Source organism: Oncorhynchus nerka, linkage group LG27, assembly GCF_034236695.1.
Source record: "Oncorhynchus nerka isolate Pitt River linkage group LG27, Oner_Uvic_2.0, whole genome shotgun sequence".
NCBI classification, from domain to species: Eukaryota; Metazoa; Chordata; class Actinopteri; order Salmoniformes; family Salmonidae; genus Oncorhynchus; species Oncorhynchus nerka.
The window spans coordinates 86,757,483-86,769,556 of record NC_088422.1 but is presented as its reverse complement, the minus strand read 5'-3'; the positions used below and the strand labels follow the sequence as shown (position 1 = coordinate 86,769,556).

The 12,074-nt window shown below is 43.8% G+C and overlaps 1 protein-coding gene across 1 annotated transcript in view; it reads right to left on the bottom strand.

Annotated features, from left to right (window-relative positions):
- adamtsl3 (ADAMTS-like 3) overlaps positions 1 to 12,074 on the bottom strand; it is a 249,692-nt gene that overhangs the window by 140,910 nt on the left and 96,708 nt on the right. Inside the window, 2 exon segments of the mRNA XM_065012218.1 lie at positions 3,884 to 4,120; positions 6,441 to 6,486. Coding sequence (XP_064868290.1) covers positions 3,884 to 4,120; positions 6,441 to 6,486 — 283 coding nt within the window.

Sequence of the window (12,074 nt, the reverse complement as noted above, 5' to 3'; positions counted from 1 at the left end):
TACTCTAGATCATCGACTGCATCCTTATGTCACTAGCCACTTTAACTATGCCACTTTGTTTACTTTGTCTACATACTCATCTCATATGTATATACTGTACTCGATACCATCTACTGTATGCTGCTCTGTACCATCACTCATTCATATATCCTTATGTACATATTCCTTATCCCCTTACACTGTGTATAAGACAGTAGTTTTGGAATTGTTAGTTAGATTACTTGTTGGTTATCACTGCATTGTCGGAATTAGAAGCACAAGCATTTCGCTACACTCGCATTAACATCTGCTAACCATGTGTATGTGACAAATAAAATTTGATTTGATTTGATTTGATTCCTCGTGGATCACAGCCACGACATATTGGTGCTATTCCAGCACCAGCACCCCTGATTCAACTAGTCAGCTAATGGTCAAACCTTTAAGTAGTGAAATCTGGTGGAACTGTTGGAGGCCTGGAGGAACGGCTTGGGAGACATTGGTTTAGAGCAGGTGTGTCGAGCTCATTTAGCCCCGAGGTCCAGAGGGCCACATTGAAAATGGGTTATGTTTCCTCGCCCTCTGGTTTAGAGGATGAGGCGTTGGGTTTGGGGAACCAACTCACATGTTTTACATGGTATCTAACACTGATGTCTGTATATGTAATGTTGTATTTAGACAGCATATTTGTCTTGAAATGGTGAAGAACAGAGTTTGTGCTCCAGACTCTGTGGGAATAGCAGCCAGCATAACAAACCCAATATGACTTACCTGGCCAGCAGTCCCAGTAAACACAAACACTCCTTATACCCATTATATACACACCACTTAGAGGGCAGAATCCATGAAGTACCGTGCAGAGCTATTTGACTTCAAGCACAGAACATGGTCAGGAAAAGACGGATCTTGACATCGCAGCTCCTTGTGTCTCTCTCACACACACACACACACACACACACACACACACTTCACTTGAGAATGTCTATGGGTAGTATAACATGGAGGTTCTATTTGGGTTGAACAAGCACTTTGTCATGGTTCCATGAAGACAGCTTCGTACTGTAGCTTGCTGATATACAGGATACTTAGAGAAGTATCAGTAACAAGTTAATGCCTTGTGGGACTAAGTAATGTCCCTCGTTCCCTGTTAAGTTATCATGGCCTGGCACTGTATAAGTGTACTTTTAAGGATTTGCATAAAGAGGGTCTACTTCCTTAATGGATGAAGTGGATAGGTGAATTTCCGCTTGGCTAGACACACAACAGTGTGCATTCCTCTCTGGCCTAGAACAGCTACAGGTCCCAAATAGCATTCTATTCCCTATGATATAGTGCAGTGCTTTTGACTAGAGCACATAGGGTTCTGGTCAAAAGGAGTGCACTATACAGGGAATAGGGTACCATTTGGGATGCAGGCCTAGTCTAGCACTGTGTTCTAGTGCACTACTTTCTGCATATGATGTGGGAATCTGTCTTTCTCCTGTCAACAAGTGTCGTCATACCTTCTGTGTCTCTCTCTCCTCCTTCCTCCTGTCGTACCTTCTGTGTGTCTCTCTCTACTTCCTCCTGTCATACCTTCTGTGTGTCTCTCCTTCCTCCTCCTGTCGTACCTTCTGTGTCTCTCTCTCTTCTTCCTCCTGTCGTACCTTCTGTGTGTCTCTCTCTACTTCCTCCTGTCATACCTTCTGTGTGTCTCTCCTTCCTCCTGTCGTACCTTTCTCTGTGTCTCTCTCTTCCTCCTGTCATACCTTCTGTGTCTCTCTCTCTACTTCCTCCTGTCGTACCTTCTGTGTCTCTCTATCTCCTTCCTCCTGTCGTACTTTCTGTGTCTCTCTCCTCCTTCCTCCTGTCATACCTTCTGTGTCTCTTTCTCTACTTCCTCCTGTCGTACCTTCTGTCTCTCTCTCCTTCCTCCTGTCGTACCTTCTGTGTCTCTCTCTCCTTCTTCCTGTCGTACCTTCTGTGTGTCTCTCTCTCCTCCCTCCTGTCGTACTTTCTGTGTTTCTCTCTCTTCCTCCTGTCATACCTTCTGTGTGTCTCTCTCTCCTTCCTCCTGTCGTACCTTCTGTGTCTCTTTCTCTACTTCCTCCTGTCGTACCTTCTGTCTCTCTCTCCTTCCTCCTGTCGTACCTTCTGTGTCTCTCTCTCCTTCTTCCTGTCGTACCTTCTGTGTCTCTCTCTCCTCCCTCCTGTCGTACCTTCTGTGTCTCTCTCTCCTTCCTCCTGTCGTACCTTCTGTGTCTCTCTCTCCTTCCTCCTGTCGTACCTTCTGTCTCTCTCTCCTTCCTCCTGTCGTACCTTCTGTGTGTCTCTCTCCTTCCTCCTGTCGTACCTTCTGTCTCTCTCTCCTTCCTCCTGTCGTACCTTCTGTCTCTCTGTCTCTCCTTCCTCCTGTCGTACCTTCTGCATCTCTCTCTGTCTTTCGCCCTCTCTATTCTCTCTCTTGCTCCTTCCTCCTATCGTTCCTCCATTTCTCTTTCTATTCTCTCTCTCCTTCCTCCCATCGTACCTCCACTTCTCTTTCTATTCTCTCTCAATTCTCTCTCTCCTTCCTCCTGTCACACCTCCTCTCCCTCGCTCTCTCTCCCTCCTTCCTCACACCTCCAGTTCTCTGTCTCTCTACTTCTCTCTCTCTTCCTCTCCCCTTCCTCCAGTCATACAGCCTCAGACAGACGTTTTAATAAAGCACCTATCCAGAGAAGAGGATATGGCAACATTGATCATCAGTCTGTGGTTCCTAAAACAATCACTTCTAGCCTAAAACTAGAACCCAGAGCTTCTGACATGCAACATGGAGAGGAGAAATATTTTCCATGTTTAAGATCATTTTTTAGGAACTTCCTATTTCTGACATGTGGTTTTAGATCAGCCTTTGCTACAGCAGCTGCCATGTGGATTCACAAAGAGGAAATACAGTACGATTGTTCAAGAACAACGATTATTGAGAAATATTGCAGAAGATCAGAAGTTCTCAGACTGTTTTTCACTGTAATAGTTTGGAAATATTCATGTTGTCTTTACTGTGGCCCACAAAGAAAAAACAAGTACTTCAAGCAGTGATCCAGTCTTGAGCCATTTTATTGTATCGTGTCATATTGTACATCGTGTCCCCTGATCTGTCGTTGACATGGCTGATTAACTTTCTGGAACCACAATGGCTGCCCTGACACAGTCCAGGTGGGTGACACATTGGTGCTGGATGAGGTGACTTTCCCTCCCCATGCAATCTAAAGTGCTTTGAGCACATGGAAAAGTGCTATATGAATCCAATCCTTATTATTCAAGATATTACTATAATATCATCATATTGTAATAATATACGAGTTTCCCTCGTACTTTGATCAGGCACATGCACAGACAGGGCCTTGCCTGTGTAGAGAACATGCCCTTTGCCCTTCCAGTCTCCTAAGTGTCATTTTGGGTGGTGGTCTAATTTCCCCCCCTATTCCCAGTCTGCCCTGTACTGAGATTACAAGCCCGGTTGAGAGATACGGTCACCAGTCGAGTGTCTGTCTATCTACCTAGTTTAAATACAACAGTACTTCAACAGCAGCATAACATTTGATTTAGCTTACATCATCATCAATATTGCGTCTGGTTGGCTGATAGGCAGCAGAGAGAGAGGCAGAAAGATATCAAACAATCAGGAAAATCAATGGAGCGAGCTAACTAGCAGATTTACATCAATCACCAACATCAGTGATCAGCTGATAGCCCATCCTATTTTCCCCATGTCAATCATGTCTTTAGGAGATACTGTAACTAGCTTGCTTACAATTTGTGATGATGAGTTTGTCTTGTGGCAGAAATAAATGCCCCCTGAAAGGTCTGTGGACGGCCCTGACTTTGAGCATCTGGAAAAGTGCTTTATAATATCCATCCAAACAATCAGTCAGTATCTCACCTGACAGACCCCACTGATGCACATATCCAGGGCGTCGGCCCGGCAACGTGTTCCGTCTAGAACCTTAGGTGCCAGCTCCACCGTTAGGCTGCTCCCCCGCGCCTGGCACCGCAGGGCGCACGCAGCCGAGGGTTCATAGGGCACGGGAATCCACTCGTATACCATTCCCTGGTACCTGATGTCATTGTGGGCGGAGCACTGCTGGGCTCGGAAGTCTCCCGACTCGACGGGACAGTCCTGGGGAAGAAGGGAGGAGAGGAAAGAAAAGGAAGATAGAGAAGGATAAGATGGCTCGGCAGAGGTAACAAACAGAAGAGATAACAGCTTACAGTGGGGCAAAAAAAGTATTTCGTCAGCCACCAATTGTGCAAGTTCTCCCACTTAAAAAGATGAGAGAGGCCTATAATTTTCATCATCGGTACACTTCAACAATGACAGACAAAATGAGAAAAAAAATCCAGAAAATCACATTGTAGGATTTAAAATTTATTTATTTGCAAATTATGGTGGAAAATAAGTATTTGGTCACCTACAAATAAGCAAGATTTCTGGCTCTCACAGACCGGTAACTTCTTCTTTAAGAGGCTCCTCTGTCCTCCACTCGTTACCTGTATTAATGGCACCTGTTTGAAGTTGTTATCAGTATAAAAGACACCTGTCCACAACCTCAAACAGTCACACTCCAAACTCCACTATGGCCAAGACCAAAGAGCTGTCAAAGGACACCAGAAACAAAATTGTAGACCTGCACCAGGCTGGGAAGACTGAATCTGCAATAGGTAAGGAGCTTGGTTTGAAGAAATCAACTGTGGGAGCAATTATTAGGAAATGGAAGACATACAAGACCACTGATAATCTCCCTCGATCTGGGGCTCCACTCAAGATCTCACCCCGTGGGGTCAAAATGATCACAAGAACCACACGGGGGGACCTAGTGAATGACCTGCAGAGAGCTGGGACCAAAGTAACAAAGCCTACCATCAGTAACACACTACGCCGCCAGGGACGCCTGCACTACACCTGCAGTGCCAGACATGTCCCCCTGCTTAAGCCAGTACATGTCCAGTTCTGTCTGAAGTTTGCTAGAGAGCATTTGGATGATCCAGAAGAAGATTGGGAGAATGTCATATGGTCAGATGAAACCAAAATAGAACTTTTTGGTAAAAACTCAACTCGTCGTGTTTGGAGGACAAAGAATGCTGAGTTGTATCCAAAGAACACCATACCTACTGTGAAGCATGGGGGTGGAAACATCATGCTTTGGGGCTGTTTTTCTGCAAAGGGACCAGGACGACTGATCCATGTAAAGGAAAGAATGAATGGGGCCATGTATCGTGAGATTTTGAGTGAAAACCTCCTTCCATCAGCAAGGGCATTGAAGATGAAACGTGGCTGGGTCTTTCAGCATGACAATGATCCCAAACACACCGCCCGGGCAACGAAGGAGTGGCTTCGTAAGAAGCATTTCAAGGTCCTGGAGTGGCCTAGCCAGTCTCCAGATCTCAACCCCATAGAAAATCTTTGGAGGGAGTTGAAAGTCCGTGTTGCCCAGCAACAGCCCCAAAACATCACTGCTCTAGAGGAGATCTGCATGGAGGAATGGGCCAAAATACCAGCAACAGTGTGTGAAAACCTTGTGAAGACTTACAGAAAACATTTGACCTCTGTCATTGCCAACAAAGGGTATATAACAAAGTATTGAGATAAACTTTTGTTATTGACCAAATACTTATTTTCCACCATAATTTGCAAATAAATTCATTAATAATCCTACAATGTGATTTTCTGGATTTTTTTTCTCATTTTATCTGTCATAGTTGAAGTGTACCGATGATGAAAATTACAGGCCACTCTCATCTTTTTAAGTGGGAGAACTTGCACAATTGGTGGCTGACTAAATACTTTTTTGCCCCACTGTACATGTGGAAGACCCAACTCTTTGCCAACAGCGAGCCTTTACTAAGTCTCTCCTTAGGCCTTGCTTTACACACACACACACACACACACACCCTCCCTCTCTTTCTCATTTAACTACATGCATGGGACTTCATAAAGTCAAGTGTTTCTCTTTCTCTCTTGCTTTGTTGATATCCATCTCTTTCACACTGGGAGCGGTGGTCTAAATATTATGCTGGGAACTCATCCCACTGGTCATGATTGAAATCATAGCTAGTCTGCAATACATTCCAGACACAAACCACCTCAATAGAGTAATAGAAACACTACAGACTGGTCTATCTTTGATTCAGATGCTGTGAGAACGACTGTGGTTCCGCTGCTGAGAATAGAATGTTGATATGAGGTTGTTTTCTTCTGTTCAGTGATGGAACGTATGATTTTACCATGAGGTCACCCACAGTGCTGAACATGACTGTCAAATACAGTGGCGACTGACAATACTGAGCCAGTGCTTCTCACGGTTACCAGCAAAGTTATAAGCTGGAATAGAAAAGTTATAAACTGGAATAGGACTAACAACAAGTTATATGTGTTACATAAGCTTTGGAAATGACTCTGTTGTAGTCTTTTGAGGCTTCATAGAGTAGACTAGACTTACCATGTTACTGCACGTTCTGTAGCGGATATTCTTGCCTTCACAGTTCCTACAAAGCAAAATAACAAACCAACATTGTTAGTACAAATTGAAACCAACGGTTTACGAGGAAATGGTTTGGGCTCGAGTGTAATGGTTAATAAAAAGGTTTATTTGTGACGGGAAAGCTATATAACACACCCCATATCAAACACGTATAATAGAATAGCTTAATATCCCTCAGGGAAATCTGTTTAGTAACAAAGAAAAGCACCATTACACAGAAACGTCTACAACAACAGTGGTGTTTTGTTAGTTTCTTGGAAAGGCTCAGGAGTTACACCTTTGTGAGTCTGGAGGATCGTGGCTGGAGTCAAATCGGGACTGACAGACATTTCATCCTGAATTATAGCTGCCTGTCTCAGACACACACACACACACACACACACACACACACACACACACACACACACACACTGTCAGACCAAACCACGCTTCATCTGCCAACGATCAGATCTCATCGAGCCAACGACCGTCTCAGGACCCCCTCTGGGCTTAAACAAGCAAATCAACCTCTCTCACACAACAAACACACACACACACACCCTCTGACACCCTCTCTCCCACACACACTAATCGGTTCACCTCACTCTGTCAAAACCAACTCCTGCCTCGTCTGAAATCCACCACAGCGTAACACTCCATTCCCTCCCCCTTCCTACACCGTATGGACACGCTACAAAATCTGTTCCACCTTGTTAGAAACGATAACTGCAGCCCATCACCCAGTGTGTGTTAACTTCCACTTCGCCACATTTCTCATTCTCACCCCCGGGGGTAGAATAACATTGGTCTAAACTGGTAGCAGCTCATTTGTTCGGGGCAATGCCCCAAATGGCACCCTATTCCCTACACAGTGCACTACTTTTGACCAGAGCCTTATGGGCCCTGGTCAAAAGTAGTACACTACATTGGGAATAGGATGCCATTTGGGATGCAAAGCGGATGTTAAAAAGCTTCAGTCTAATCGTCCATTAGGGTGAACGGGGAGTTGGAGACCACACTATGGCCATTCAGCCTGCTCCAAGGAAAAGCAGGCACCGAGGCAGAGTAGGAATGTCTCTGTCTTAACGAACCAATTAATGGCTTTCCCTCATCGAGATGAATCACTCATCCACACTGGGTTATACGTATAGGCTGGAGACAGGCACATACACTTGCATACAGACATACACGGACACACACACGGACATGCACGCAGAGCCACAAGCACACACACACACACACGGCTGTGTGTAGACCATGCTTTCAGGGTCTAGGAATGTCTATGAGGTGGCTATTTGTCTTCTAGTGGACAAACAGAGAGCAAAAGTCCACAGACATGAGGAAGGATAGGCAGCACTGTGTCTAATGGTGTAGGGTAAAGTTGCCCCTTGACACTGATCTTGGGTCAGTGTTGCTTTTCTAATAGTTAAGGTTAGGGGGAGGGGAAACTGATCCTAGATCTGTACCTAGGGGCAAACTTCACCCCGTAGCGTGTCTAACAGAGTAAACCAAATCTAGCATTATCAGGTGTGTAAGTGCTGGGTAGGAACAAAAGCCTGCATACCCTGCAGCTCTCCAGGACCGGGATTGAAAAGAATAGTGCTGCTCTAATTCAAGTCTAGACAGATATTCCTAGACAGATATTTCCTCCCAGTCACTGGATGTTTCTATAAGGATAGATGAAGTTAGCAGGAGTCTGGGGGGGAGGGGCCTTAGAGAAGACAAGGCGCTGGGCACACAGCGTCTGACGTCCAAGAGCAACATGGGGCCAGACACTACCCCAGTTTGTCTGTGTATCTCTCTCTGTGTGTGTGTGTGTGTGTGTGTGTGCGTGCGTGCGTGAGTGCGTGCATGAGTGCGTGCGTGAGTGTATCTCTCTGTGTGTGTGTGTGCGTGCGTGCGTGCGCGCGTGTGTGTGTGTGTGTGTGCGTGCGTGCGTGCGTGCGTGAGTGCGTGCGTGCGTGAGTGAGTGTATCTCTCTCTGTGTGTGTGTTTTATGTCTGGAGTAAGCTGGAGTGGGGCAGGGAGAAAGAGATGACAGTAGACTTAAGGTGTTCTCTGCAGTCTTTCCATGTTCCCCTTCATCTACACAGGCAGCTCTTCTGCTGGCTTAACCCTAACACCTGACACACACACACAATCCCAGTGCGCTCGAGCAGGTGTGTTGGCTGATGCAGGGAATGGGAGATATTGCTCAAATAACTGTGTAAATCTCCCTGTGGGGGAATCAGGCAAATCAAGCCCACAATCACTTCCAGACTTCTACACTCATTTAATCAATGAAGGGAAGTCAGGACAGAGGTCTGAGGCTGTGTTTCAAATGGTACACTATTACCTATAAAGTGCACTACATTTGGGGAAAATAATCTGTTTGGTGAACTGGAATAATATCTCATCAACAACCCCTAAAGACCTACAGATATGGCCACTTATCATTCAGTTAAGTTGTGTCCCAAATGGCACTACTGTTTATAGTGCATACAGTGCCTTCAGGAGGTATTCATACCTCTTGACTTATTTGGATTAAATTGATGTATTTTCTCACCCATGTACACACAATAACCCTTAGGGACAAAGTGAAAAGATTTTAGAAATGTTTGCAAATGTATGTAAAAATGAAATACAGACATATCTAAACTACATATGTAATCACACCCCTGAGAAAAGACTTCTTTACCTGTTATTCTTTTAAAAATGGTTTGTCAAATTGGTCATTGATCACTGCTAAACAACCATTGTCATGTCTTGCCATAGATTTTCAAGTAAATTTAAGTCAAAACTGTTACTAGGTCACTCTGGAACATTCTCTGTCTTCTTGGTAAGAAACTCCAGTGTAGATTTGGATCTGCTGAAAGGTGAATTCATCTCCCAGTGTCTGGTGGAAAGCAGATTGAACTAAGTTTCCCTCTAGGATTTTGCCTGTGCTTAGCTCCATTCCATGTATTTTTTATCCTGAAAAACTTTACCATGAACAATTACTGTCACGTGTGCTCCCTCTCTGGCCTCTAGGTCACCAGTCTGCTCGTCATGGCCCACACCGGTCACCATCGTAACGCATAATTGCGCATTATAACACTCACCTGGACTCCATCACCTACTTGATTAACTGCCCTATACTTGTCACTCCATTTGGTTCCTTCCCCAGTCGTCATTGTTTCTGTTCCTGTTTCATGTCAGTGCACAGTTTGTGTTACGTGTTTGATTCATTTATTTATTAAATGTTTTCACTCCCTGAACTTGCTTCCCGACTCGCAGATTACAGCGTTACAATTACAAGCATACCCATAACATGATGCAGCCAATATGGAGAGTGTTACTCAGTAATGTGTTGTATTGGATTTGCCCGAAATATAACACTTTGTATTCAGGACAGAAAGTGAATTGCTTTGCCACATTTTTTGCAGTATTCATTTAGTGTTTCCCTTTTTGCATACAGGATGCATATTTTGGAATATTTGTATTCTGTACAAGCGTAGAGTAACTACAATGTTGTTGATCCATCTTCAGTTTTCTCCTATCACAGCCATTAAACTCTGCAACTGTTTTAGAGTCACCATTGGCCTCATGGTGAAATCCCTGAGCGGTTTCCTTCCTCTCTGGCAACTGAGTTAGGAAGGATGTCTGTATCTTTGTAGTGATTGGGTGTATTGATACACCATCCAAAGTGTAATTAATAACTTCACCATGCTCACAGGGCTATTCAGTGTCTGCAGTATGTTCTCTCTGTTACTGCACGGCAAGAGGTACCGGAGCACCAAGTCTACCCAACAGCCATCAGACTGATGAATAGTTCATTAAACGGCTACCTGGACTATCAGATTTTTATGCCCTATCTATATGTGCATAGTACTTCAATCAATTACCTAACCAATCCTTAAAGTACATATTATCTCGATCAATCACCCCAACTACTTGATACCCAGTACACTGACTCGGTACCGATATTCCTTGTATATAGCCTCGTAATTTTTTATTATCCCCCATATATTGTGTTATGCTAATAATTGTTATGCTAAGAATATTTTCTGAAGGTACTGTATGTACTCCCTATAGACAGATTGGTTGTTTAGAAACAAAAGTCATGCATGCGCAACTATGGGGCAAAACAAACATGATGACACAACTGGCTCCACGCATGTGTCTGCATGCGCCATCATGCGCATGTTGAGTTTGTCGATCCCCACCAGACTCGATCAGGACACGCAGGTTCAAATATCAAAATGCACTCTGAACCAACTATATTAATTTGGGAACAGGTCAAAACACATATGAAACATTAATTCTCATTTAGCTAGTTTGCTGATGCTAGATCATTTGTCCTGGGAGATAAACATTGGGTTGTTATTTTAACTGAAATGTACAATGTCCTTTTTTTTGCTGGATCTTTGTAGAATTTGGACGAATTTTGAGTCACACAATTGTGTGTTTTCTACTCCAACAATTAATTCATGGATAAAAGGGGAATCCTAGTTAGTTTCTAGTAATCTCTCTTTTATGGCAGTTGGCAACCAACTTTAAGGTGCATTACTGTAACCAACTGCACTGGAGTGTGGACCTCATTCATTTTTCAATCACCGATGTAGGGATATGCTCCTAAAAACCAATGAGGAGATGGGAGAGGCAGGACTTGCAGCACGTCATGCATATAAAATAGAATCGAGTTCTATTTCAGCACCTAGCTACGCAGACGCTTGTTGACGCGCGCAAACTGTTTGGATGAATGACTGAATAACATGTATGTGCACATTTATTTTGCAATGCTAGCGCACGCAACGCAAGCAGTGTGGTCAGCATGTTAGATTGTTGATAACATGTATGTGCACATTTATTTTGCAATGCTAGAGCACGCAACGCAAGCAGTGTGGTCAGCATGTTAGATTGTTGATAACATGTCAACTATATTTGCTATCCAATATTTATTGAAAACATAAATACAATTGCACAATAATCACTTGTCTCTCAAATTCATCATTACAGTTATTGGTCAGCTAGCTAGTAATTTTTTTGCCATATTAGCATAAACATGACATTAGTCAAAACAAGACATGGTATCAAGAACAAACGTAAGGAAGTCCAGAGAGTACAAATTAATAAATAAAATATGTATCTCATTATCACCACATAAATGTTTTTTTGTCTACATACACAATAAGCACCTCATCAAGAAGCCCTGTTGCTGTGTTGACTGCAATGTGCTCGTGGGGAATTTAAGCCATGAACAATGCCTGACAGGCATCCCTGTCTCCCAGGCTGCGTGGCACACCCAAGACCACGGCCAATCTCATGCAAGGAACAACGCAGCTAACTTGGTTAGTATTATGAGCTAGCTAGTTAGGTAGGTAGTCTTGTTAGCTATCTAGCTAGCTTGTTATCTATGCTGGTTGTTAGCTTGCATCGCTTATACTGTACGTGTATAATTATAAGGGACTCTTCATGTTTCGTGGATAAAATGTACATTTTTCAGTGGGTGAGCTCCATTCCTGACAGGCTGTAAAACCTGAAGTGTACCTTACAATTATAAACATATAAGTTATGCAAGCTAACAACCAGCATAGATAACTAGCTAGCTAGCTCACTCACAAGACTAGCCAAGTTAGCTGTGTTGTTGCTTGC